The 26915-nt window shown below is 38.5% G+C and overlaps 1 protein-coding gene across 1 annotated transcript in view; it reads left to right on the top strand.

Moving 5' to 3' along the window:
* Positions 1–26915, top strand: part of LOC127632780 (eukaryotic translation initiation factor 4 gamma 3-like) — an 82240-nt gene that overhangs the window by 16815 nt on the left and 38510 nt on the right. Inside the window, exons 3-8 of the mRNA XM_052111544.1 lie at positions 382–540; positions 4679–4771; positions 6703–6735; positions 20436–20612; positions 21776–21887; positions 22106–22212. Coding sequence (XP_051967504.1) covers positions 382–540; positions 4679–4771; positions 6703–6735; positions 20436–20612; positions 21776–21887; positions 22106–22212 — 681 coding nt within the window. The remainder of the gene's footprint in view (positions 1–381; positions 541–4678; positions 4772–6702; positions 6736–20435; positions 20613–21775; positions 21888–22105; positions 22213–26915) is intronic.

Here is a 26915-nt window from a genome sequence, read left to right as displayed (position 1 = left end):
ACATTATAATTTGATTTATTTCTTTTTTTTACTTCTTTAAATGGTTACCTGCCAGTTGGTTACGCAACATTATTTTTAATTTGGTTGACAAAATTATTTTAACAAATAATAATAAAAGATTAGTCTGCACGACTCTTGTCAAGAGTTTCACCTTTTGTAGTATTTTATTTTTTTATTATATAACTCTGTTACAGTTACACCACATGACATTTTTTACTTTAAGCCCCAGAGAAAACATACAAATGTCTTTAAACTCAGCATATTAATCAGAGATTAGGTGTGTTCAAGCAGTTTTGTGTGAAGTGCAATTTGAATATATTTTAAAATCATTTAACAAATCTGGATAAAACACAAAACCTTGTATATATGTCCATCCCACAGGTATCCAGACACCCCGGCTCTCCTTACAACCTCAGCAAAACCCACCCAAACCTGGCGGGCACCCCTCCTGGCCACGGCACGTCCCCAGCCCTCTCTCAGGTATCTGTCTCTGCTGCCCCATCGTACCGCTTCCTCAAGGGCTGGGAGACAGGTGGAGGGGTGAGTACACTTGTGTGCCAACATCATCATGGCAGCACCTTCATCTGTCTGTCTTATTTAGATTTTTCCAAAGTAAAGCCACAGTCTTTTGCACTTTTCTGGGAAATCAACCTACTTAATCAACCTAGGAGACTTACTTATAGTTGACATATTAGCATTTTAAGATATGAGAAAAATATGGAACATCGAAATAATTGTTGCCATGTGTTTCTAGGTCAGCTTATTTGACAAACACCAACTTAAACACTACAGCACATCATTTGACACCCCACACGTTAAACTCTGTATGTAAGACATTGATGTTTTGACACGCAGATGCGCAATACTGAGTATGCACAACACTGTTTTGTGATATAAGTGATTTTTGCACCGTTCTCGTCACCACGGTTACCACAAGCCTGAAGGAACAGTGTTGCTTTTTTAAATTCCAGCTGACACAGGTGCTGTAGTGATCCAAACACAAATACATTTTAGACGTGTGTGTGTGTGTGTGTGTGTGTGTGTGTGTGTATATGTATATATATATATATATATACTGTACTCTCTTTAATAAACACTTTAATATACACTGTTTTATATACTTGCAAGTAATTGCAGTGGAACCAATACACGTGACCGGCAATACTTATATGATTGAAGGAGTTGCCTATGTAGAGCACTCCAAATTAGTCACTTATGAGGTTCCATTTGAGTTAGGATGCTGCCTATGTATGCAGTAAGGGTGGGTGATATGACCAAAATCTTATATCACAAAATGAGTAATTTTATACCACAACAATAATAAATATCACAATATGGTTACATTTTTCTTGGAAAACAATAAAAATAGGTTTAAATATTAAATAACTATATTGTAATACCTATTTTTGGATAATCTAGTCATTGAATTATATCAATGACTATTAGATTATAAATGAAAACTACTACTTGTATAGATTTCCAGAAATATATAAGTTAAATACAAGTTTAAATGCTTTTATATCAACATTACAGGGTTTTTCCTGGCTCATAATGAGGCAGAGGTGGTATCATACTGCTAAAAAAAAAGTAACATTAAGAACACGTAAATGTTGACTTTGCATTAATACACTCCTAATGACCTGGCAACTGAATAATAGTGTTAATTTTGTCATCTGTTTTTTTATTTAGTCTTAGTCCTGTGTCAAATGTTCTTTTTAGATTTCATCATATTTAGTCAACCTCATCCTATTTTTATTTTAGTCAAGTTTTAGTTGACAAAGTCTGGGCATTTTAATATAGTTTTAGTAAATGAAAACTGTTGACATTTTAGTAACATTTAGTCATATTGACATTTTAGTCACTGAACACTGTAAACATTTTTAGCCGTAAGAGTATTATTGATAAGCATTTGTCAATCTTGTCGATCCACAAGCAATATATATATATATATATATATATATATATATACACACACACATATTTTATTGTTGTTGTCATTTTATTGTTATTTTTCACACAAGATTGAATCTTATCACAATGATCTCATGATGATGACATTGCGAGCTGCAGACAGCAGGGGTAAGAGATGAGCGTCTCCATGTTAGAGGGCGCATCAGCTGGCTGAACTTTAAGTCTCTCCCTGTCTCGACTCCCGCTCAGATTGGGTCTCTTCCGCAACTAGTTAAAGCGGCTCTGACCGCACAGAGAATGACAGTTTTGGAGTTTGTGTTTATTTACCTGTCACGCTCCCATATTATATGAACTTTAATTAAGGATGAAATAAAGATATATCACCAAGCTGTGATCTGTGTTTCTATCAGACACTCGAGCTGCAGCGTTCCTCTCATCTTGCGTGTCATCATTATATTTTTATATGATTATAAAGTTATGTTAAATAACATCAAGCGACTATTCGACAACTGAATTTTTTTAAATAATTATTGCAGAGATTTGCAGTTACAAATGACAATCCACCGAGTGCAACACTTGTTAGTGTTTTCCATGAAGACACCCACCAGAGTTTTGTATACAGCCGGAGGCGGCATGAAATCGTCTGCCTAGTAATTCTCTATGCAGGAAAAACCCTGCATTACCATAATGATCAATTTTACAATATGACACGTTTCAGTCCGATATGTTGTTGACCAATATTATTATTATTATTATTATTATTATTATTATTATTATCAACTTTCGTTTTTTATTGACAAAAAGACAAATAGGAGACAAAAAAAGACAATAAAAGTTGTCAAAGGGATTAATTCCATTGCATCTGTTATCAGAAAGCTAGATTTCTTTATCTATTTTGATATCCCCCACCCCCCCATTGAAACAGATTCTATTAGTAAATTTGACCAGTGCATCATTCATTTGACCATGATCAACTTTCCTCAAGAAACTCAAGATCTTCTCAAAGCAAAGCAGCAAAGAAAATAATACCCAAGTAAAAACAAAAATTCCAAACATATTTTAAAACCATTTTCCGTTATAAATATCATATTAATATAAACATTTCTTGCAAAGATTTTTTTGACCAAATGAATGTGGAGCACATCTTTTGGCTTCCATAATATTATTTTTCGTGCTTCATTTTGAGGTGGTAAAAAAGATTGTTTGTTTTAGCGCGAGTGATTATCGTCACACTGCAGTTTACGGATTACATGTTTCAGCTCGGTTTTGGCTTTTGTGAACCCAAACCATGTCCACACCTCAGATGTCGCTCCTGTTTTAATAACAAGCTCCTCTTCATTTTCTTGACTTGTTCGGGAGTCGTCCCATTCTATGTGTTCTGTGGAGATGTCTTTCTCCATGTTTCTTTACTTCTCTTAGTCTCAAGCTGCGTTCCGATTCGCAGGGTCCCTACACAGTGTTCACTGATCCCTACTCACTGAGCACAGGATATCTGTTGAAGTTTCAAGTAAGATGACATAATAAACTCGTGTAAATGCATATAAATGTAATGTGCATACATATACTGTATATACATTTATATAATACATGTGTATGTAAAAATGTATTGTTATATATTTCAATTAATATACAGAGGTTCTCCACTTTTAGCCCTTAAGTTAAATGACTGTTGCTGTTTAATATAAAAAAATTGGGGCCTGGGTAGCTCAGCAATGAAAGATACTGACTACCACCCCTGGAGTCACGAGTTTGAATCCAGGGAATTCTGAGTGACTCCAGCCAGGTCTCCTATGCAACCAAATTGGCCCGGTTGCTAGGGAGGGTAGAGTCACATGGGGTAACCTCTTCGTGGTCGCTATGATGTGGTTCTTGCTCTCGGTGGGGCGCATGGTGAGTTGTGCATGGATGCAGTGGAAAATAGCGTGAAGCCTCCACACGCACTTTGTCTCTGCTGTAATGCACTCAACAAGCCACGTGATAAGATGCGTGGGTTGACGGTCTCAGACGCAGAGGCAGCTGGGATTTGTCCTCCACCACCTGGATTGAGGCGAGTCACTACGCCACCACGAGGACTTAGAGTGCATTGGGAATTGGACATTTCAAACTGTGGAAAAAAAGGGGAGAAAAAAAAAAAAAATGTTTTATACATTTTATATGTATAAAACTATACATATATATATATATGTATAGTTTTGTCATTCTGTAATATCATGTGAGTCTTCTTAACTGTTAATGGCTAATTGTCATGATGATGGATGTAACGTTCGCATCTCGTGTGCTTTACTTTTGCGCACAACTGCATAGAAAGCACACCTCAGGTAAATGTAACTGAATAAAAGTGCCAGCATCTTGAACCCCTTTTGTTAATTTATTTTAGCCAAACTACATCATTAAACTTGACTGATGGGTACATTTCCTGTAAAGTGATGTATCAATGTAGCCATATTCCCTATGTTGTTTGGAGTGAGTACCGTACATAATTGCTCCCTTCGGATTGCAATATCACTAAATATCATGGGAAGTCCACTTCGCAGGCCACTATTTGGTCGATTGCCAAGCCCATTGATATATACACCCATAGATATTTACATATATACAATATACACGATATAGTAAAATCTTAAGCGGTTAACACTTTTCATCGCCCAGCCCTTGTATGCAGTAGACAGAAAAGCAGCTCACTATTTTTTGGAATAGAGCCATTGTTACTTGGTTCCACATATAACCTTTTCTTCACTCTCTTTCTCTTATCCTGTCCCTTCCTTAGCCTCCATATAACCCAGCTCCGAATGCAGGCTCCACCTCACTGGTGTTCTCGCCACAGACGCAGCCAATGAACGTACAGCCACAGACTCGGCCGGTAAGCCCTGCACCCCTCCCATGCACATTAAAGTGAAAGTTAACTCTAAATTGAAAATTGTATCTTCATTTACTCACCCCCATGTTGTTCTATTTGAATATGGTTTTCTTCTTATTCTGTGAAACACAAAAGGAAATGTCAGACAGAACATTCACACTGTTCTTTTTATATATATTGAAATTGGATGTGTACTGCCTGGCTTCAAAAAGGACAAAAAAGTAGACCATGTAGTACATATATATATATATATATATATATATATATCGTTTTGACAAATCGTTTAGGACATCAACTTTGTGCACCACACAAGTAATCTTTCGAAAAATTGTTTACAGATAGATTGTTTCACTTTTAATTGACTATATCACAATTTCAGTGGGTCAGAAGTTTACATGCACCAAGTCAACTGTTCCTTTAAGCAGCTTGGAAAATTCCGGAAAATTGTGTCAAGCCTTAGGCAATTAGCTTCAGATAGGAGGTGTACTGAATTGGAGGTGTACCTGTGGATATATTTGAATTCCTACCGTCAAACTCAGTGCCTCTTTGCTTGACATGGGAAAATCAAAAGAAGGTTTCAGCCAAGACATCAGAAAAAAAAACTGCGGACCTCCACATGTCTGGTTCATCCATGGGAACAAATTCCAAATGCCTGAAGGTACCACATTCATCTGTAGAAACAATAGTATGCAAGTACAAACATGATGGGACCACGCAGCCATCATACCGCTCAGGAAGGAGACGCATTCTGTCTCCTAGAGATGAACGTAGTTTGGTGAAAAAAGTGCAAATCAATCCCAGAAAAACAGCAAAGGACCTTGCGAAGATACTGGAAACAGGTAGACAAGTATCTATATCCACAGTAAAAAAGAGTCCTATATCAACATAACCTGAAAGGGTGCTCAGCAAGGAAGAAGCCAATGCTCCAAAACCACCATAAAAAGCCAGACTACAGTTTGCAGGTGCACATGGGGACAAAGATCTTTCTTTTTGGAGAAATGTCCACTGGTCTGATGAAACAAAATGTAACTGTTTGGCCATAAAAGACCATCTGTATGTTTGGAGGAAAAAGGGTGAGGCTTACAAGCAGAAGAACACCATCTCAACCGTGAAGCATGGGGGGTGGTAGCATCATGTTGTGGGGGTGCTTTGCAGCAGGAGGGACTGGTGCACTTCACTAAATAGATGGCATCATGGGGAAGGAAAATGATATGGATATATTGAAGCAACATCTCAAGACATCAGCCAGGAAGTTAAAGTTTGTTCACAAATGGGTCTTCCAAGTGGACAATGACCCCAAGCAATACCTCCAAATTTGTGGCAAAATAGCTTAAGGACAAAAAAGTCAAGGTTTTAGAGTGGCCATCACAAAGCCCTGACCTCAATCCAATTCTTCAGGGCAGAACTGAAAAAGTATGTGCGAGCAAGGAGGCCAACAAACTTGACTCGGTTACACCAGTTCTGTCTGGAGGAATGGGCCAAAATTCCCAAGTTGAGCCATTTAAAGGCAATGCTACCAAATACTAACAAATTTCATGTATTATTTTAGCTGTAAAGTTGATCAAATCATTGTTTTTTAGCATATACAGTGGCTAAAATGTATACACAAACATCTCTTTTTTTATATAAAATGCAGTTTAAAGCCTGCTTTCCTCAGGTGGTAATATTGCTATGTTTATTGCATCAGGCTGTCTATAATGAGCCTTATTTACATGTGTTTGCGTGGAAAAGAATGACAATGACTTTGACTATTTAAATACTCAATGTGTAGTGCTATTTCAATGCTGATTCCACCTTATTGATTGAGAGTTACTAACCTGCTTCACTACTAACCTGAATGACTACTAAAGTAATTCAAGGTAAATCACTTTCTCCCTTCTTCTTTTTCTCCTTTCTCAATCCCGATGACCTCTACTTGATCCCTCCTCCATCAGTTTGTGACGGGGCCTCGGCCGACCCACCATCAGGTAAATCACACAAAACCCGATGTCTCTGTATCCTATCAGACACTTCTTATGGAGCTTTTGGATTTTGCTCAAGCGTTGTGTATTGCAGGGGTTTCATAATTTAGCTGCTAGTTTGTCAAAAATATATGGAAAAAGGAATGCAATATCATCATTGTAGACATGCCACTTTTTGCAATTACAGTCCCCATTACTAGTTGGGAGGTGTAAGAACATGGAGAACAATTATTCAAAGAATAACCATGAAGTGTCTCCACTGACTCATCCATTTCTTTTCTTATCTGAAGGAGTGTCTAAATGATGATTTCATCTGTTCATCCCATCTAATGAGCAGATGTGCTATAATGAAGACTGATGCTTATTGCTAATGCATTTTAAAGCTGTTAATGCACCTTTTATTAGTTATAATTGCCCAATATGTCACTTACCTGAGCATAAAAGCGGTTGTCAGTGTGGACATCTGCATGTTGTTAACAGAATACATTTAGAAGTCATTTGAAGCATTAGAAAGTACGTTGCATTGGCTTATGTTCTATGGAAACATGGGCGGTACATGTGTCTCTACATGTAAAGTCCATTTGTCCACATGCAGGTGACCTTTAAAGAAATTCGAGTGGCTTTCTGCTGCAACCTTCCCAACATCTGTACTGTGCCAACTGATTCAGTGTTGTTAGATTATAAATGTCTATAGTCTTCACATGGTGGGTTTGCCCTGTAGACCACCCACATATTCCAGACACCTGCTACTAGCTGCTGGCATTAATATGAAATATCGGCTGTATATATCAGACAACCATGCCTATAATTTATATATATATATATATACATACATTAGTCCACATTGAAAATCTGGGATATCACATTTTATTTAATAAAGAAATAAACAATGTTTTAGGATTTTGCAAAAATTTTAAACTAAGAAAAGTTATTCTGTACATTTATTAACAAACATTTAAAATTCTGCACTAATATAAGATTGACTTTCTTAAAGTAATATTCTGAGTTGAATACAAGTTTTATTCTGCAAACACTGCTCAGTTGACAGCATTTGTGGCATAATGTTTGGGACTAGTCCCTCTTTTTTTATTACTTTAAAAAAAAGAAAACAATCTGGGTTACAGTGAGGCACTTACAACAGAAGTGAATGAGGCCCATTTTTGGAGGGTTTAAAGGTAGAAATGTGAAGCTTATAATTTTATAAGGCATGCCTTGCGCCCCATCTACCGGTGGTTCATCCCTGCCTTGCTCAACCTGGGAGGAGTCAGGAGGGCAAAAAATACAATAAAATAAATACAAATAGGCGAGGGAAAAGGCCAACACGGAGCGACAGATAGAGAGGTGAGAGAGAGGGAAAAAAACTCTCTCACCGGTTCTCTGATGCGCCATCGCATGGTCCCCGATCACTCCTCCACCCTCTCAGGCAGACGGCAGCCGCTCCTCCTCAGGCGGACTGGAGTCAGACCGACCCCCAGTGGACAGAACGCCCCTCTGCGTTCTCGGTGACCCGTGGGAACACTCCTCTGCCCCTGGCAGCGGCCCTACCGCTCCAGATGGTCGGGGAGTCGCTTCCTTCCTTCCCTCGCAGACAGCGGTCTTCTCGACGCCTCTGAGTTTCTGGGGAACGGCAGGTCACTCCTCCGTCCCTGGCAGTGGCCCTTTCGCTCCAGGTTGTCGGGGAGTTCAGTTCCCACTCGCCCCGCAGACGGTGGCCATTCTCTGTGTCCGGGCGGTCGGGCTACTCAGTCACCTGGCGGATGGCAGCGGAACTCCCCTGGGTGGACTGCAGTGTCGAGGACTCCACGACGGGCATCCCTCCTCCTTCCCGGCTTTCGGCACCAGTGTAAAGGGGTTTAAGGGAAAGGAGGAGGTGAGAACCGGCTTGACAATATAAATAATAGTTTAATAAAGAAATAAACGAAAAATACAAACACTCAGAGCAGCTGCCTGTCATTCTCTCTCTCGAACTGTCGCCTTTATCCCTCGCGCACCTCCAACAGGCTGATTGGGACCGGGCCTGCGTTGTTCCAGCCCGGCCCCGCCCTCCTCCACTCTATAGTCATGTTAACATCATATTTTTTTTTATGTCTTGTGGCCATACCTTTTGAAACGGCAATTATTTTAATATTTACTGATTTACCCCATTCACTTCGATTGTAATTGCCTCACTGTAACACAGATTTTTGCTTTTTTTAAAGATGAACTAGAATTGAAATCTGAATATTAATTTAATGCACATGCTTGGAATAATTGTGAGAAAGAAAAAAAAAAGCATTTTTGTAATCTTTAATGAGACCATAATAACTTTTTCTGTTGATGTCATGAATCCCTCTTAATTTTCAACCCATTCTGATCCAATCAATTCCACTGGATAAAATCGCTCAAAAATATATCAGACAATGGAAGTAAAATGGGTTGCAAATGTGGTTTCATGTTGGCTTTAAGATACGGGCATCCATGCACACAAAAATACACCCACAATTTGGCTCTGTTTTGATCTTTTTATCACACCATTGAAGCATCTGCCTTTCACATTTCTTGTTCTTGCACTGAAAGTAGTGTTTAGGAAAGTCGATGCTTTTGTGTTTTTATGTAATTAACATTTTGTATTAACTCATACAGTAAATAAAAAAAAGCAAAACACATATACATAGACTCAACATTTAAACCCAACAATTACCTCTCCCAATCCCCAACCCCGACCTGACCCTCAACAAACATTCCTGTGGTCACACTTGAGTAGATACACAAACAAAGCAAACAAACAAAAACATATATATATATATATATATATATATATATATATATATATATATATATATATATATATATATATATATACACATATATATATATATATATATATATATATATACATACATATAATAATCAGATCTACCTCTCTATCCACTGCCCCACCCCGAGAGCCCTCTAAAAACTCCAAATAGTTGCCCCATATCCCAACAAACAAATCTAAGTTACGTAGTCAGAGTCTTCTAAATGACACTTCCTCAAAAGCCGCCACCCTCCCCATCTCCGTGCACCACTCCTGAAATGGGGTGCCCCAGCCGACCTCCATCCCCTTAAATAATTTGCCTGGTGATCATTACACTGGTCAGAACCCAATTTTTTATGTGTTTATTCCCCACATCGATGAATGCCCCAATGCCCAAAATGCAGAGTCTGGGTCAAAACGAAACCAGAGTGCCCAACACTTTTCACACAAAACTCTGAACTTTCAACCAAAATTCCTGGATCTCAACACACCACCAAAACAAATGGGCCATGTCTCCATCCTCCAATTGGCAACACCAGCAGGTGGGTGTGTCTTTAAGGGAAATTCAATGTTTTGTTGCTGTCTCCTGATAATCTACCCTTTGAATTTGAAGTGTGTAGCAGATGTCCTAACACAGGCACAACAGCAGAACTAAAAAAAAATCTAAACAAAAAACATTGGTTATCAGTTACGTACATTTTTTAAGTTAATAAAATTAAAGTTTAAATTGGTCAGATTTTGTACTACACAGGCATGTTAACTTAAAGTATTGTTTAAGCTAACTCATACATTTTGATGGCACTTAACTTTAAATTTAACTCTGACTGAACTCATGATTCAATCATGCACAGTGGTTTCATGTGTTTCATGTATTTGAAATAAGTTTTCTTATATTAAAATTACCTTGCAATCTCAATTTAAAAACTTAGAGGGACTTACTTGGATTGAGTAAACCCAACTAAATTAGACATAAGTGAACCTAATAATTAAATAAACTAGCTAGTAAAGTGAATGCTAGCATGATAAATGCTTGCTAATGGAAAACACTATGATTTGATCAGCGTAGCAGTTGCTCAACGAGTAAAGCAATGAAGTGCATTTGAAAGTCTTCAATGTAAGCTCAAGCTCCAATATTCAACTTTATAGTAACCCCCAAAACCCCAACTTAACAGAAACTCTTTTAAATCTCATAACACACACACAAACACACAAACATTAATCATAACACTTCATTTTAAAGGGATAGTTCACCCAAAAATGAAAACAGTTTGTGCTCATTGAAGTTATACAATGACAGTTTATGGTGACCACGTCTTCAAGCTTCAAAAGGATGCAAAATTATAATTCAGAAGTCTAATATATTATTCCACAAGACTCATGATTGTTATTAAAGCATACGATGAGCTTCAGTGAGAAACAAACCGAAATCTAATGTATTATTTTGTGAAATTGTTGACTGACTGTTGATCTCCTCTGCTCGTTCATGAGACTGCACGAGAGCTGCAGTTCACGCAGCCACCCCCTCATGACATGAGGTGTTCAAGCTGTTGTGTTGTGTTGTGTTGAAACATCAACACAACACAGCTGCACACAAACCAGAGATCTGAACTTACTAAATATGTCTTATGATGTGTATGTTGTCGGAGAAAACCTGCATTTTTATACCCAGCCTAATATGTTTATAATAGATGCATAGAAATGCATCTATTCTCTGACTACAAACTCATCAAACATATTTAGTAAGTTTGGTTCTTTGGCTTGTATGGACCAGTTTTTAGGCGCTTGAACGCCCCATGTTGCAAGGGGGACTCAACTACTGGTCTCGTGCAGTCTCATGAACACACACACAGGAGATCAACGGTTGGTCAACAGTTTCAATAAATAATACATTCGATTTTGGTTTGTTTCTCACAAAACGTATAATTTGCTTTCATAAAATTCATGAGTCTCATTGAATAATTTAATAGACTTCTGAATTATACTTTTGCATCCTTTTAAAACTTAAAGAGGTGGTCACCATAAACTGCCATTGAATGACATCACTAAGCACAACACTTTTTCTCAATTTCTCCCTTTGTGTTAAGAAAAAGGAAAGTAAGTCAAATAGCACAGGGGTGAGTAAACAATGACTGAATTTTAATTTTGTTGTGAACTATCCCTTTAACATTTTCTCTCTATGTCACTAGCCACGCAAAGCATGCTTGGAGCAAGATATTTCCTGTCCAGTATCAGTTAACCACAAAAAAAACAAATGTATGTTGTACAACACAAATGGATTAAGTAAAGCTTGAAAGCATTGAAACCATTTAAAAGTTAATTTAAGTTCACTTGGTTACGTGTTTTTTTTTTTGTAAAATGAACAAGGTAGGATTCAGCGAAACTGACAATAGTGAATGTTTTTCTTTTTTGAGTGCACAACACACGTAATGCAATTTTGTAATTGTATTTTATTGAACGAGAAATGTCCAATAGCCTACATAATTTTTCATTGTTATAGCAAACCGAAGCTTTTTGGAGAAATGTTTAGTTTCACCAACTCCGTTCAGTGCAAATCTACAGAGCTGCATGACAAAAATGCCCTATAGTCTCTGCATCTACACCCATCTACAATTGCAACACTGGTAGCGCAGATTGAAAGGCTACTGAGCATCTTTAAGTTCAAATGGACAATTTAAGTTCATGAAACTCAAAACAATAAAACATTTCAGGTTATTTAAAAGGTGTCTGTTTGGTGAAATCAAAAGAAAGAGAAAGTTCTAAGTACCAGGGTTTTTCCTGCATAGAGAATTACTAGGCGGCCACCTCAATAGTATTTCGATACCTAGTGTCGCCAGATTTAAAACAAGTTAACGGGCAAACATGGCACGCTGCAGTCATGGAAGCCAGCAATATATCTAGCTAACATTGATAGAGTTATAAAAATACACATGAGCTGGTTTATCATTTGTAAACAATAAAAACATTGCAAACGTATACATTAGCTGATCAACAGTGTAAGGCTCGACGCTTGCCATTGTCAGTTTGCTCGTTCCTGTTGCGTGTCCTCAACCTGGCAACCTGCGTCAGCTTCAAGTCTTGGGAGGAGGGGGCGGGGAGACAACTCTCCGCAATAATTTGAATTTGGACTGCAGTACCCATTTTAAATGCTTGATGTCAATGTTAAATATTGCTCATTTAAAGCTTACTGTAATCTAAAAGTTTTATACCAAAAGGTTTTTAAGAAAAAGAGATGCATAAATTCAGTAACTCTGTCCAAAAACTTTGGAACAGAGGAAGTGATCATAACGCGGAAGTGATCATAACGGAAGCCTGTTTTCGTTTTTTGGTCTCCAGTGTTTTCACTTGCATAGGCGTGTGTTCTTGGTGGATCATGTGATGTTTAGCATATTACATTTGTAAACACACAAAAAAGCATGTGGCTCCATTGTGTTGTTACTTTGCAATGACGGACTTTTGCCATTGCCTCACCTGTCAAAGTATAAGGAGTGGGTAGATGACATAAAGCTATCAGTATCATCATGGTGGCGCTCAGTGGTTGGTCAGGAAAACTTTGGATGGAGCAACACAAGATAGCATTTTTGAATGAATTGAATTATAATTGACCAGTACGTAGGTTTTGACATAAACTTCCATAAAGAAGGCCTTTTCGTTAAATGTATGTATTTGTATTCAGAGGAAGAAAATAATATTATAAATAGAAGACTTTGTACAGACCTTTTGAAGAATTCACCCTATTGAAAAGCTCTTGACTGTGTAATGAGCAGCGGGGACATCTGTGCTGATGTAAAAAGAGCTGAGTTAATGTTTCATTTCTCCCCTGTGGCTGCGACAAGTCCCAGCTCGCCAGCACTGCAGACTAGCTAAAACTGATGCCCACAGGCCATTCGAAAACAAACAGAAATAGGAGAGAGTGGAGAGGGAGTGTATTAGACTCACAAACAGTACACAGGCTGGAATAGCTGGCTTATATAGATTAGAAGAACAGAAACGTCAGCAGTTGGTTGCAAGAAACTCCTTAAGTTGAGAAAACCCTTATTTATAATTGTAAGGCTGTTGTTGCTTTTCTCAAAGTAATTTTCTGTGTTCAGTACAAGTTAAGATTAATCGTCATCATTTGTGGCATAATGTTGATTACAACACACAAATTAATTTAGAATCGTCCCTTTTCTTTATAGTGATATATTGAGGCACTTACAATGTAACTCTGTAAACATTAAAATACTCAAGGTTTCAAAAGTATAGCCACAAGACGTAAACAATATGCATGTTAACATGATTTAAGTGTGAAGAAAACTTAAATTCACTGGAAAGAAACAACTCTTAAATGCATTATTCAGCACAAGCACTCTGTCTATAAAGTGTTTATAATGTGCTCTTGTGGGCTGGACAACTTGGATCGCGTTTTTTTCTCACTTCAGTTTATCTTTGTCACTTTTCACACAAGTTATCATGCTACACATTGTTCTATAAAGTGACGTCACTGATTTTGATTTCAGATTATTATCATTTTTTTTTCCGATTAGTTGTTTATCGATTAGTCGATTCGATCTTAAATAAAAAATTAAATAAATTAACAACAGGGTCCAACAATGCAGTTCAATTGCTATTTATTTAACAGATAAAATAACCAACTAGGGCTCCAACTAACGATTATCTTAATAATTGACTAATCTAACGATTATTAGAACGATTATTCAACTATTCGGTTGATTATTGCAACTATTAATTATTAGCTCTTAAACGACTATTCAGCTTGTACCTAGACTTAAAAGGTTGTATTAAACGTGATCATCTTTTCAAAATCATCTTTTAAAAATAGCTCTAAGTGACATTCATGGAATTTCAAGGGAAACATTTTAATTACGTTTAATTCAGTAAAAATTCACTGTTAAAAAAAAACTATTGTAAACAAGAGGTTTTTTTTGTCTTGTTTTCCACATATTCTCTAAAAGCAAGTCTAAACATCTTATATGTTGCTTCTCAGATAAATGTATCTTGTTTTAAGTAGGCTATTTTTAAAATATTTAAATATTAAATATTGTATTGAACATTCTCCAATAACAATTGTTTCTTCTGCAGTATGGCTACTAATGTAAATGTACATTGTTTTAAAGGAGTTTTCACACTGGGCACACTTTCTGCGGTCGGATTCCGAGTGCGATTGTTCCCGGTGCCCCCGCAGCGTTGGTCTGGTTTCACTCTCACTTGATTCTATCGAACCCCAGTCCATCTGCTTTCATCTTACATCATCACAAATACGCATGCTGAACACAACGCATCATACTTTTTTGTTATATTGGTGCCATTATGCACAGCAGAGTGAATGACAACTGCATATATGAGCGCTTCATGGCATAACATCATATGCCCAGTGGAAGGCAGCTTGCTGCTTCTCGCAAATGACGTTTTTTGGAGGAGAAAGCTGATTGCAATTGCATCTTTGTTTACACTGCACGCTTACGCTCGTGTCCAAGGTGAAGTTATCGCCATTGTCATCTCCTATTTTACCCTATATTTATAACCTATAATAGTATTTATAAGGTGTATAGATAGACAGATAGACAGACACTATTTATAGTGTTGATTGAACTTGTATGTCATTGTGGTGTCATTACTTTTTGGCACTTTCGTGTTGTCGAAACGAATGATGTCGTCATCGGCTAAAACGCATGCTCAGGTTACTTTACTTCCTGAACAAGTGCACATCCGAGTTGCTCTCACATTCACGCGAATCGCGCTACAGTTCCATTGCAACCAAACTCAGACCACCTCCTACATGTAGTCTATGGTTCTGTACCACGGTGCGCACCCCGGTCCGCGTGCCAGCTTTCACATTACCAATTTTTCATGCGAACCATGCTCTGTTTCGAACTAAACTGCCAGTGTGAAAGCACCTTTAGGTATTATTTTTGGAAAACGAGCCAAAAAAGACTGATCAAAAACTTTGTGCAGTCTACAATGGGCTAAGACTACACTCTTTCACCTTTATTTTCACTTCAATCCAAGTTCTAGCGGGAAGACTAGCAGCTGTACATCATCACTTCATTAGCTGGGTAACACCTAGCCAATCGCATGTAAGCCATTGCTTTATAAATCTGCTCACAATCTTTCACATTGCTGTTTCAGTGTGCTAACACGGCAACCTCCACCACCCCACCACCATCAGTTGAGCCCTGTCCCGCACGGGGGTAGGCTCCTCGCCTCTATCTCTGGCAGGACATGACGGTTCCGGGTACAACTCCCTCGGACCGCTGGACGGGGCCTACGCCAAAGAGAGAGACATTACTTTCTGTTTTACATTTATCAAATAAATGGCATCTTAAACTTCACTCAAGCCTGCGTGTCTTCCCAATAGAAATCTTTAACTCACAAAAACAAACTCTATCTTAATAGAGCTGCGTATCGCAGATTTACAGGTACACACATGACACATAGGCTACAGTATATTATGATTCAGTACATCGCAATCCATCATGTTATTAATCTAGCTAGAGCAAACTTACAAGGACGGGCGTCCCCGCGCCAGAGGGTGTCTCAGTCGGGTGCAGTTTCAATCTCTTCCCCCTTATCACGACTCACAGACATGGTGCTGACCGCACAGAGAAATGGCATTTTTGTAGTTTGTTTATAATTTACTTCCTTATTATTTTAACTTTAATAAAGGATGCATTATGAGATATAATGCCAGGTTTGTCTGATTTTTTTGGTGCTGTGACCTGCAGGTTTTGCTTAATTGAAATGCCAGATCCGGCTCTGCTTTTATTACACGATGACAGTGCTTCTGTATTTCCTTATTTAGTATTTTCCCATTATAATTCCGTTATATTTTGTGATCCACATCAACTGAAGCTGTTTGGAAAGTTTAGAGTGCATCTGGACATGTGTTTTCTTCTCCTCAGTCAGGCACGAGCTGTTGTGCTTCTCTCTTGGGTCATCATTAGAGTTTCATATGATCCCATGGTACGTTAAATGAGATCAAATGACTATTCGACAACAAAAATGCAGTGTGAGGACATAGTGTGGGTAATAATTGTTTGGGGAAATGGCAGCTAATTGACTGCAAAACAGTTCATTTAACTTTTAAAATGCCATAGAATTCTACTTAAGCCACGTCACCAAAGCCAATTATTTCCCCCCAGTACATTTATTAAGCGGTTTACTATGTATAAAGAAAAACAAGGAGAACATTTTGTTTCCATCTTTTTCCCACTGCTGGGACTGCAAAACACCTGTACAATCTCTCATGCCCTTTTTCTCTCTCTGACATTCAGATACACTCATTCTTATCTCTGTCACGTACAAACACAGACACAAAGCCTCCGCTTTCTTCCCTCCCTGACATTTCCACACACACTCAAAGTGCATTGTGACAGGAATTGTCACAAGTGAAAGGAAATCACCCATTAAATACACACAAGCAATGTGTGCTGGCACTTTTTGTGCTCCACTGTTGGTCTTTATGTTCGTTTCTTTTCTTTCTTGTCTCCTCTGACAGTTTTCCAGGTGTTGGACTGGGCTATAAGTGTGGTTTTTAAAAGGATAGTTCACCCAGAAAAGAAAATTCTGTCATCATTTACATACCCTCATGTTGTTCTAAACTCGTATGATTTTCTTTTGTGGAACAAGGTTAGGCAGAGTGTGAACATTCTTTAAAAACATTTCCCTTGTGTTCCAAGGAAGAAGTATGGGTTTGGGTTTGAGGGTGAATAAATTATGAAATATTTCCCTTTTAATAATTTTTTATTTCATTGTGAAATTCAGTCCCACTCATGCGCTTTTGGCATGAATGTGATGTAGCTTCCCCACATCTTTTTCTCTCTCTTTTTTTCCCTGAACGTTTGTTCATCCATCAGCCCTGTCTTTTTCTTGGCAGTACTCTCTGCTTTGTTTTTGCAGAATGCATTTTTGTTTCCTTGTGTTCCTATGCAAACAGAGCATACTGTCCTCGTAAAACATTGGTTTAATAAGAGAGCTGTTCGTCTAAGTTGTTTAAGGGTTGAAACTTCTTTACAGCTACTGTCGTGAGCTGCCCCAACATGCCAACCTATTACATGATCTCATCTCTAATCCATTTACACTACTTCAAAAATCATGTAATTTAACCAAAGCATGCCAGTTCACTCACCACACTAAACCACATTATTTTACAAGAGTACACAGTGAAACCCAGTTTGGATCAGTGCATATAGACTTTTATCCTCTGTATGTAACAAACAGATCTTCCGGAGCTTTTTGATAGCGACATAAATGATTTATGTCCTCTTCAAAGAGTAAGTAGACTCTTAACAGCATGTTTATTGTAGGACTAACATACTGAGCGCAGACAGGTACTCTGCTCTGCTGTGGTGTTAAATCACACGTTACAGGGTGTCCGCGGCACACTCGGTTTTGGGGAAATCTCTCTGAGGCTTGGATTAGTCTGAGACAAGTTGTTAATCATTTTGGGTTGTACCTGAGCGGTGCAATTACAAGAATGGTTGTCTCATGGCCAAGGGACCACTGAAAATAACCTCCTTGCTTGAAGGAAACAGTGATAATTTGTATGGATGGCAGAATGGATGGAAAGAGGGAAAAGAAAGAGGGATTGTTGTTAATACAAAGCTTGTTACCTTGTTAATATGAACAAATGTTAGCTTGCCATCAATTGATGGAATATAAATTAAAATAGATAGTTTTTTACTTAAGATTCTCAAAAAATACACTGATGAGCCAAAGCATTATGACCAGTCACAGATTAAGTGAATAACATTGATCATCTCCTAACAAGAGCACATGTCAAGGTCTGGGTATATTAGATAATAAGCGATCAATCCATTCTCATAGTCAACGTGTTGAATTCAAGAGAGGAGCAAAAACCTTAGTAACTTTGTTATGGCCAGACGACTGGGTCAGACCATCTCTGAAACGGCAAGGCTTGTGGGGTGCTCCCAGTCAGCAGTGGTGTGTACCTACTGTCAGTGGTCCGAGGAGGAACAAACCACAAACCAGTGATAGGGTGTTGGGCTCCCAAGGCTAATCGATTTGCGAGGGCAACGAAGACTATCCTGTCTGGTCCAAACTGAACATTTTTATGATGGTTATAAGAGGAATGTGTCACAACACACAGTGCATCGCACCCTGCTTATGGGTCCGCGTAGCCATGTACATGTGTGCTTTTACTTGGGGAAATGATGGCACCAGGATGCACTGTGGGAAGACGAAAAGCCGGTGGAGGGAGTGTGATGCTCTGGACAATGTTCCCATTGTGCTGGGAAACCCTGGGTCCGGCCATTCATTTGGAAGTCAATTTGACACGTGCCACCTACCTATACACTGTTGCAGACCAGGTAAACCCCTTCATGGCAATGGTATTCCCTGATGGCAGTGGCCTCTTTCAGCAGGATTGTGCAGCCAACCACATTGTTCAGGAATAGTTTGAGGAACATGACGAAGAGTTGAAGGTGTTGCCCTGGCCTCCAAATTCCCCAGATCTAAATCTGATTGAGCATCTGTTGGATGTGCTGGACCAACAACTCTGAACATAGTAAATTTAACCTTTCAAAATGTGAAAAATTAAATGGAAACTTAATTTTAAAGTCCATGCCTCGGTGGGGGCCTTACTTTTTTCAAAAGTATAGCCACAAGACATGGATATGCGTTTAAGCTTAATTTTAGTGTGATAAAATCACTTACTAACCTTTTCTGTGTAAAGCTAAAGCCAATTTTACAACTTTGTTGCTGTGATGATGTAATGTCTGCAAATCATAAAATTGAAAAGTGTTTTATTAAATTATAAGCCTAACATTTCTGCATTTTAAACACTCCAAACATTGGCCACATTCACTTCCATTGGAAGTGCCTCATTGAAACTCTGTGATGTTATTTGCCGGAAAGGCTTTTGGTCCTGTGCATGCCTCATTCTCAAAGAATGCTAGTTATTTTATCATAAGTAACGGAATCAATTACTGGTCCTGTAGTCTGTCGACAAAGTTCTTCATCCACTTGGATGAAGAGAAGCACTTTGGTTTCACCATCTGTCCAATCTGACGACATTTTTTAGAGTTACTGGCGTTAAACGGAGCGCAGTTATAGTGGTTCTTGGTTGTCCAAGAACATTTTTAATTCCCTGCTTTTAACACTTTTCATATATCATAGAGCAGAAGTTAAAAGTCTGGTTTAAGGAAAAGCCCAAAGTAGGGAAATTCGGACAAATCTAACCTTTAAAAATGTGAAAAGATTAAATGGAAACACATAACAATTTTAAAGCTATTATGATCTATCCTTTACAACTAGAATGATTGTTCACAAACAGACAGATACAGTACACACAGACACACTTCAATAGTCCTGTGAGGAAATTACATATGATACGCACATGCATAGTGTGAAAGTAATCAGAGTGAGAGGTCTGTGAGTGAGTGAGAGAGAGGAAGTTTATATGTATATATATATATAATTTTATCGTAAACTGTGGGGAGAAAAGTCGTACCAAGAATTTCACTACATGTCGTACTGTGTATGGTTATGTATGTGACCAATAAAACTTGAAACTTGAATAGAGTGAAAGTGGGGGAGGAAGTGATGGGGGAGGGGACAAATCCTCCTGCTGGCATGCAGTATTCTCCTGATGAATAAACCGTTTTGCCTGCAGCCAGAGTAGTGTCACCACCCTGCTACAGTGGAGAATGAGTGTACTGAGTACTGCTCATTTCTCCAGGCTTCTGTCTCTGTTTAATATTTTGTTTGTTTATTTGATGAGCATGGCATATGTGATCAGTGCTTTTTTAGTGTATACAGATCACATTTTCAGTTAACTGCCATGGCAGATGCCTCATGATCTGATTAAATTGCATGACAGACTAAGGAGGATGTCCTGATGTGAACTGTCTTACATTAACACAAACTTGTTTCTCTTTTTCTGTCATTCTCTCTCATTTCTCTTCCTCGACAGTTCCTCCACCGTACTCCGATGCAAGCAGCACGGCCAACCCTCCCTTCCAACAACCCCTCCATTCGACCGAGCTCGCAGAACCCCACGGCTGCAATTTACCCCCCAAACCAGCATATCATGATGGCCATGACGCCCATGCACTTCCCCCCCCAGACACCCCAATACTACATTTCCCAGGTACACCATCAGTTAAACCTGTTACTGTACACAAACACAGTTGTGGATGTTTGGCCAAGGCATTGCAAGCGTGCCGTCCCAAGGTTAATTTGCTTTCATCATTATGTCGGCCAGTGTAGTCCAATTTCTGAACGATTGACACTTATGAGCAATTTGTTTTAATCTTCCATGTGAAACAGACAGGTGTAGACTGATTCCCGAACAAATGACTCTGTTCATTTGAATCTGCAACTTGAAACATTCAGCGTGACCAGTGAAGCTTGATTCCTAAACCACTGACTCTAATGAGTCAGTTCTTTTGAATCTACAGCGTAAAACATACAGTACAACCAGTGTAGTCCAATTCCCAAACAAATGGTTCTTATGAGCCTGTTCATTTTAATTGTACAGTGTGAAACATATTGCGTGACTAGTGTTGTCCGATTCCTGAACAAATTACTCTTATGAGCTGGTTAATTTAATTATACAGTGTGAAACATACAGCTTGACCAGTGTAGTCTGATTCCCAAACAAATTATTTTTATGAGCCTGTTCAGTTAATTATACAGTGTCAAACATACAGCAAGACCAGTGTTGTCCAATTCCCAAACAAATGACTTTAATGAGCGGTTCATTTGAATCTACAGTGTGAAGCATGACCAGTGTAGCTCGATTCCCGAACAAATGACTCTTATGAGCTTATTCATTTGAATCTATAGCGTAAAACATACAGCGTGACCAGTGTAGTCCAATTCCCGAACAAATGATTCTTATGAGCCTCTTCATTTAATTATACAGTGTGAAAATTTAAGCGCGACCAATGTTGTCCGATTCCAGAACAAATTACTCTTATGAATTGGTTCATTTGAATATACAGCGTAAAACATTCAGTGTGACCAGTGTAGCACGATTCCTAAAGGAACGACTCTTATGAGTTGATTCTTTTGAATCTACTGCGTGAAACACAGCGTGACCTGTGTTGCTTGATTCCTAAATGAATGACTCTGGGTTGCTTCGTTTGAATAACATGCATATATTTGCAGGTTTATTGGATTTCAGTTGTTCAGCTATATGTTTCTTTGTTGCTTTTAAACCGTCTTGATAAATCATACATTTACACCGTGTCTACATTGCAAAAGTTTGTCGTCCCCCTAAAATCTGTTTTTGCAATTTTACCCTCACAGTTTCGTCATAGTGCACCTTACATGGGACCCCCCCAGCAGTATGCTGTCCAGCCACCAGGGTCTGGAACATTCTACCCAGGACCCGGCCCTGGGGAATACCCCACTCCTTATGGCAAGTACAGACTTCTCTGTTGTGAGCACTCTTGTATCACACCCAGCTGGTTTATATGAGCTCCATTTAGTTTTTGTGTGTGTGTGTATCTGAATAACTTACTGAGAAATTACCCCATTTCCAGAAAGCAAACGACTTGGTGGGCGAGGGGGCTGTTTAGATCTCATATGAAGCAGCTCACTCTTTTTTCCTTCCCTCCTTCGGTTTTCCAACAACAGCTACTGGGCCGCCATATTACACTGGCCAGACAGTCTACCCCCCATCCCCACCCATCATAGTGCCTACACAACTGCCTCCTCCACAAGCCAAGCGTGAAAAGAAACCAGTGAGTACCTGCAACGCACTACCTCAATTAGTTTAATCCCAACTAGGGTTGGACGATTAATCAAAACGTATTTTCAATTATGATTTTGGCTTCCAACGATTATGAAACAAGATAATTGAGATAAAACGATTATTGATATTATGAAACACTCCGGCATTATATCTTTAAAGCATCCCTTATTAAAGTTCAAATAATAAGGAAGCGGTTTATGAAAATACACTCAAATATAGTCATTTCTCTGTGTGGTCAGCGGCACGTCTATGAGTTGCGTGAAGTGACCAGGGAAGAGGCTGAATCTTCTCCTGGCTAATGCACACTCTGGTGTGGGGATGCTTATCACGCGTTTGCTGCAGCTAGACTATAACATGATGGCTCATGAAGTAGTGAATCATAATATATGTGTCATGTTTACTGTGTGCATCTTATCATGAAGAAAAGCAGCAATATGCAGCTCTATTAAGAAGATAATTTTTTTTTTGTTGTGAGTTAATAGTGAATCGAAGTGAACAAAGGTAGGGGAGTTCAATTTCGAGTTTTTTGGAGTCGACTCCAATTCCCGACTCCAGCCGTTGTGGTCGATGGAATCAGGATAGTTTAAAAATTCAGGGCTGTCACAAGGGGAGGCCATTAGTGGGCAGTGCCTTCCCAAGTGACATATTTTCACCCCCAATATTGCTTGTGAGGCATGAGCGGAAAATCAATGGAATTATAAAAATCATAGTTTAATTTTCATATAAATAAAGCTCACTCAGTCCACAGTTTTTTGTGTCCGATTGCCACTCCGTGATAAAGATAAAGTTTTCCTGTAAGTGCTGGTCAGTTTCTCCTACCCAAATCCAGACACTAACGTTAATAAGATGGGAGAAGCTTACTTTAGTCTAGATAGCTTCCATGCCGATGGAAAAACTAAATCGCACATATTTTATTACTCGATTATCTTCAATAACTCTTAATAGGCATATTATGGAGATGTAATACAATAAAAAAAATATATGAATTTGGACCATTGTTTTTAAATGGAATGTACAGTATGGTACGTGAAATCGCTTTTTTATGGAACGAATGGTGAAAATTTTAAAACGGCAGCTTTTTAAACTCAATGGTCTCAACCAAAACAGATTAAAGAGTAGTGGGTTTAAATCAGATATATTGGTGTGGTTATTGCTCTGATATATCACTAGCTTACCTGTAACTTCTACAACCACTGTCCCTTGCATTAATGTAATACTATAAAAACTTCAGAAAGTTTTAAAAACTGTCAAGCAGACTGATTAAAACATCAGTAGCGAAAAAAATTACCTGCTATACTTGTGATAGCCTAGGCCTGTGTCACTTATTAGAAAGTTCATATTCATATTCTGCTGTTGAAAGTAATCAAGAGCATGCCATTTTATAATTTGCAAGTGATCTAGTAACAGCTGCACCCTGTTTGATTGACAGGTGGTATATGTGTGTGTGCTGAACATGTGTGTGTGTGTGTGTGTGCGAAAATGCTTGTGCTAATGCACGCCTGAGCGGTCAAATACATTTCAAATGTCCTCCAAAATGCTCGTCTTGGTGAGGTATTCATGTAAACGCAGAGAGTGATGTCTAAAGTGAAAGTAAACAGTAGAGAAAAAAGCGGATTTGTATAAAGATTTGGCCTTGTAAGTGTAAATGTAAGCTAATAGACCTGCTGATGTCTAGTGGGTCATTATAATAATCAAACCATAACGAGAAAACATTCACTCACTCATTCATCCAAAATGACGATGAGTCTGTATACAGAAGGGAAGTTTAACAGCTGGCTGTCTGGTGCAGCAGTGGAGTCATTCAGGGTCCTGGGCACTACCATCTCACGGGACCTGAAGTGGGAGACACACATTGACTCCATTGTGAAAAAGGCCCAGCAGAGGTTGAACTTCCTACGCCAGTTGAGGAAGTTCAACCTGCCACAGGTGCTGCTGATACAGTTCTACTCAGCAGTCATTGAGTCTGTCCTCTGCACTTCAATAACTGTCTGGTTTGATTCAGCTACCAAGTCAGACATCAGAAGACTACAAAGGACAGTTTGGACTGCTGAGAGGGTTACTGGCGCTCCTCTACCCACCCTGCTTGAACTGGACACATCTAGAGTGATGAAATGGGGGCTTGAAAAATCACTCTTGACCCCATTCACCCAGCACACTTCCTCTTTGAACTGTTGCCCTCTTGCCAGCGCTACAGAGAACCAGAACCGTCAGGCACAGGAACAGTTTTTTCCCTCAGGCCATCCACCTCATCAACAGTTAAAAATACTTTCCTTTTGTCTATACAACCATGTGCAATATTCAAATATTGTGCAATATTCAAATATTCAGAAATTATGATCCGACGTGAATTTTCTTGATAAAAAAATATGATCTTGTCTGGTAACATGTAAAATGGCTACTCCCCAACCCTGTATATATGTATATAAATTATTCAAACAGTATTATTGCTCTATTGTATATTTCTCTTTTTTTATCTGTTATATCTTATTTTTATGTCACTATATGTATATATGTTTAAATGTATATGTTTGTATGTATGTATATATGGTTGCATTCTCTTCCACTGGAAGCTTCTGGTATTGTGATAATGTATAGCCTTTATTGCGCATGGTAGATCTTGCTGCAATAACATGATGAAAAAGTCGATCTCATTCCATAAAACTATGAGCACTCCTGCTATAGATGATGGCGATTTATTGAACTACCATACGTAACATAAAATGATAATCATATGACAATAGTCTCCTCCGCTACCCAGTGAGTTTACATTTCAAGTTCAAGGAAATCCACTGTTAAAAATATATATTTATAAGTTATAAATGCATGATGAAGTTGATGAGTAATTGTGTTAAACAATCGTGAACTCAATATTGACCAAAATAAACAAGAATATTAATTTTAGCCATAATCGAGCAGCCTTATTCCCAACGGGCCTGGTTGGCAGAGCCTGATTAGATGAAAAGAAAATGGTTAAAAGGGATATTCATCAAGTATTAGTTTAACCATTAACCACTGTTTCCCACAGGAGTTTTTGAGACTAGGGGGTGATCTTAGAAGGTCAATTTTGTACATTTTTTGTACATTTGGTGCACTTTGAGAGCAAAATTAAGAGGCTAGTGTTGTGCTCTTGTAAACAGTTTTGTGCTCTTAAAGCTGCAGTAGGCAAATTTGAAATAAATTGAATTTTGAGAAACAGCACCCCCAATTCTTCCCCATACATGATGCTCTTCACCCCCAGCTAGGGTTACTTGACAGCTGTTCACAAACAGAGCCAAGGCCTGCCTTTCACTGAGTCTGTGGTGCTAACAGACACCATGTTTATATAGACATTTTTTTTTCAATGAATAAATACTACCTACTGTAGCTTTAACAATTTCGTGCTCTAACCAGTTTCAGCTTTTAATCTTTTAACGTTATGTTATTTACTTGTTGCCAGTGGCCAATAACAGACATTTGTGATTTACTCTCAATGTAGAGGGTTGGTTAACGTTACTTACCTCAATAATGTGTCATCCTCCTCAACCAAATAACGTTAGACGGATCCAGGATTACTCCAGTGCAGATATCTGTGAGTGTGTGTGAGCGTTTGAGTTTACAGCAGCGGGCCGCCATAGTCTAGTCAATTAATGGGAAACACTGATTAACAAACAATTAGTTATGTCATGCTAGTCTATTAAACTTCCAGAATTCAAGATTCTGGAATACGTATTGGATTTGTCAGGGAATGTATTCAATTTGTTTGCCTGACACATTTGGTTCAGACTGTGTGCTTTGGTGGTTTTGCTCTATGCTGGGAGGTGAAATGAAATACCCAGAAATGAAAATGATGTCATCATATGTCAAACCCTAACCATATGGCTTTAGAACAATATGAGAGTGAGTAAACAATGACATAAATTGCATTTGTGGGTGATCTGTCCCTTTAAGCCAGTCAGAAATGTCCCCTATTGAAAAGTGGCACAACTATTTAGAAATAAAAAAGTTAGTTCTGGTATGTTCTTGAAGTCAGTGTTGTGACAGTGATGTTGATGCCTTTTGAAGGATAGTTTCTTGTTAATTAAAAAATGTACGTTGAAATGTATTTGTATTTGTGACTATACTGTTATGATAATGGTATCATAGGGAACTAGCATTATAACAATGCAATATTTCTGTAGTTGATAAATATTTTCACAATTCTTGACACCATTTTCGATACCACAGCAAGACTAATATGCTATTGACCTTACTCCTTTACTTAAAGTTAAATAGTAATATAAGTATTACTAAATTAAAATAATGACGTGTAGCCTCCAAGTATTTCACAATTAAAGGTGATTTAGGTAAGATTGACAACAAGTGTTTGAAATGAGTGCTGCAGTCTAAATTCAAAATATTGCAGAGTTGTCTGTCCCACCCCAGACTCGAAGCTCATGTGGGTTGCCAGAATGTTGACACACAAATTAGCCAACTCAGCATCCGTTTTAAAGGATTTCTCCATCTTCCAAAGGCATCTCCAGTATGTATCCTTGTTTTACTATGCCTCTGGTCATGGTGGTTTTTAGATGGATGTTGAGGCTTTTTAGGTCAGGTGGAATCTGTTATCTCTGATCCAGTTCGTTTGCTGGATCCCATGGCTGCAGCACGCAGTGTTGTTTGCCTTCAAACTTGTTCAAATCTGGCAACCCGGCAGTGTTGAAATACTAATGGTGA

This window comes from Xyrauchen texanus, chromosome 39 (genome assembly GCF_025860055.1).
Source record: "Xyrauchen texanus isolate HMW12.3.18 chromosome 39, RBS_HiC_50CHRs, whole genome shotgun sequence".
NCBI classification, from domain to species: domain Eukaryota; kingdom Metazoa; phylum Chordata; class Actinopteri; order Cypriniformes; family Catostomidae; genus Xyrauchen; species Xyrauchen texanus.
Note: the sequence above shows the minus strand (reverse complement) of the source record. Positions and strands in the feature narration are given on the sequence as shown.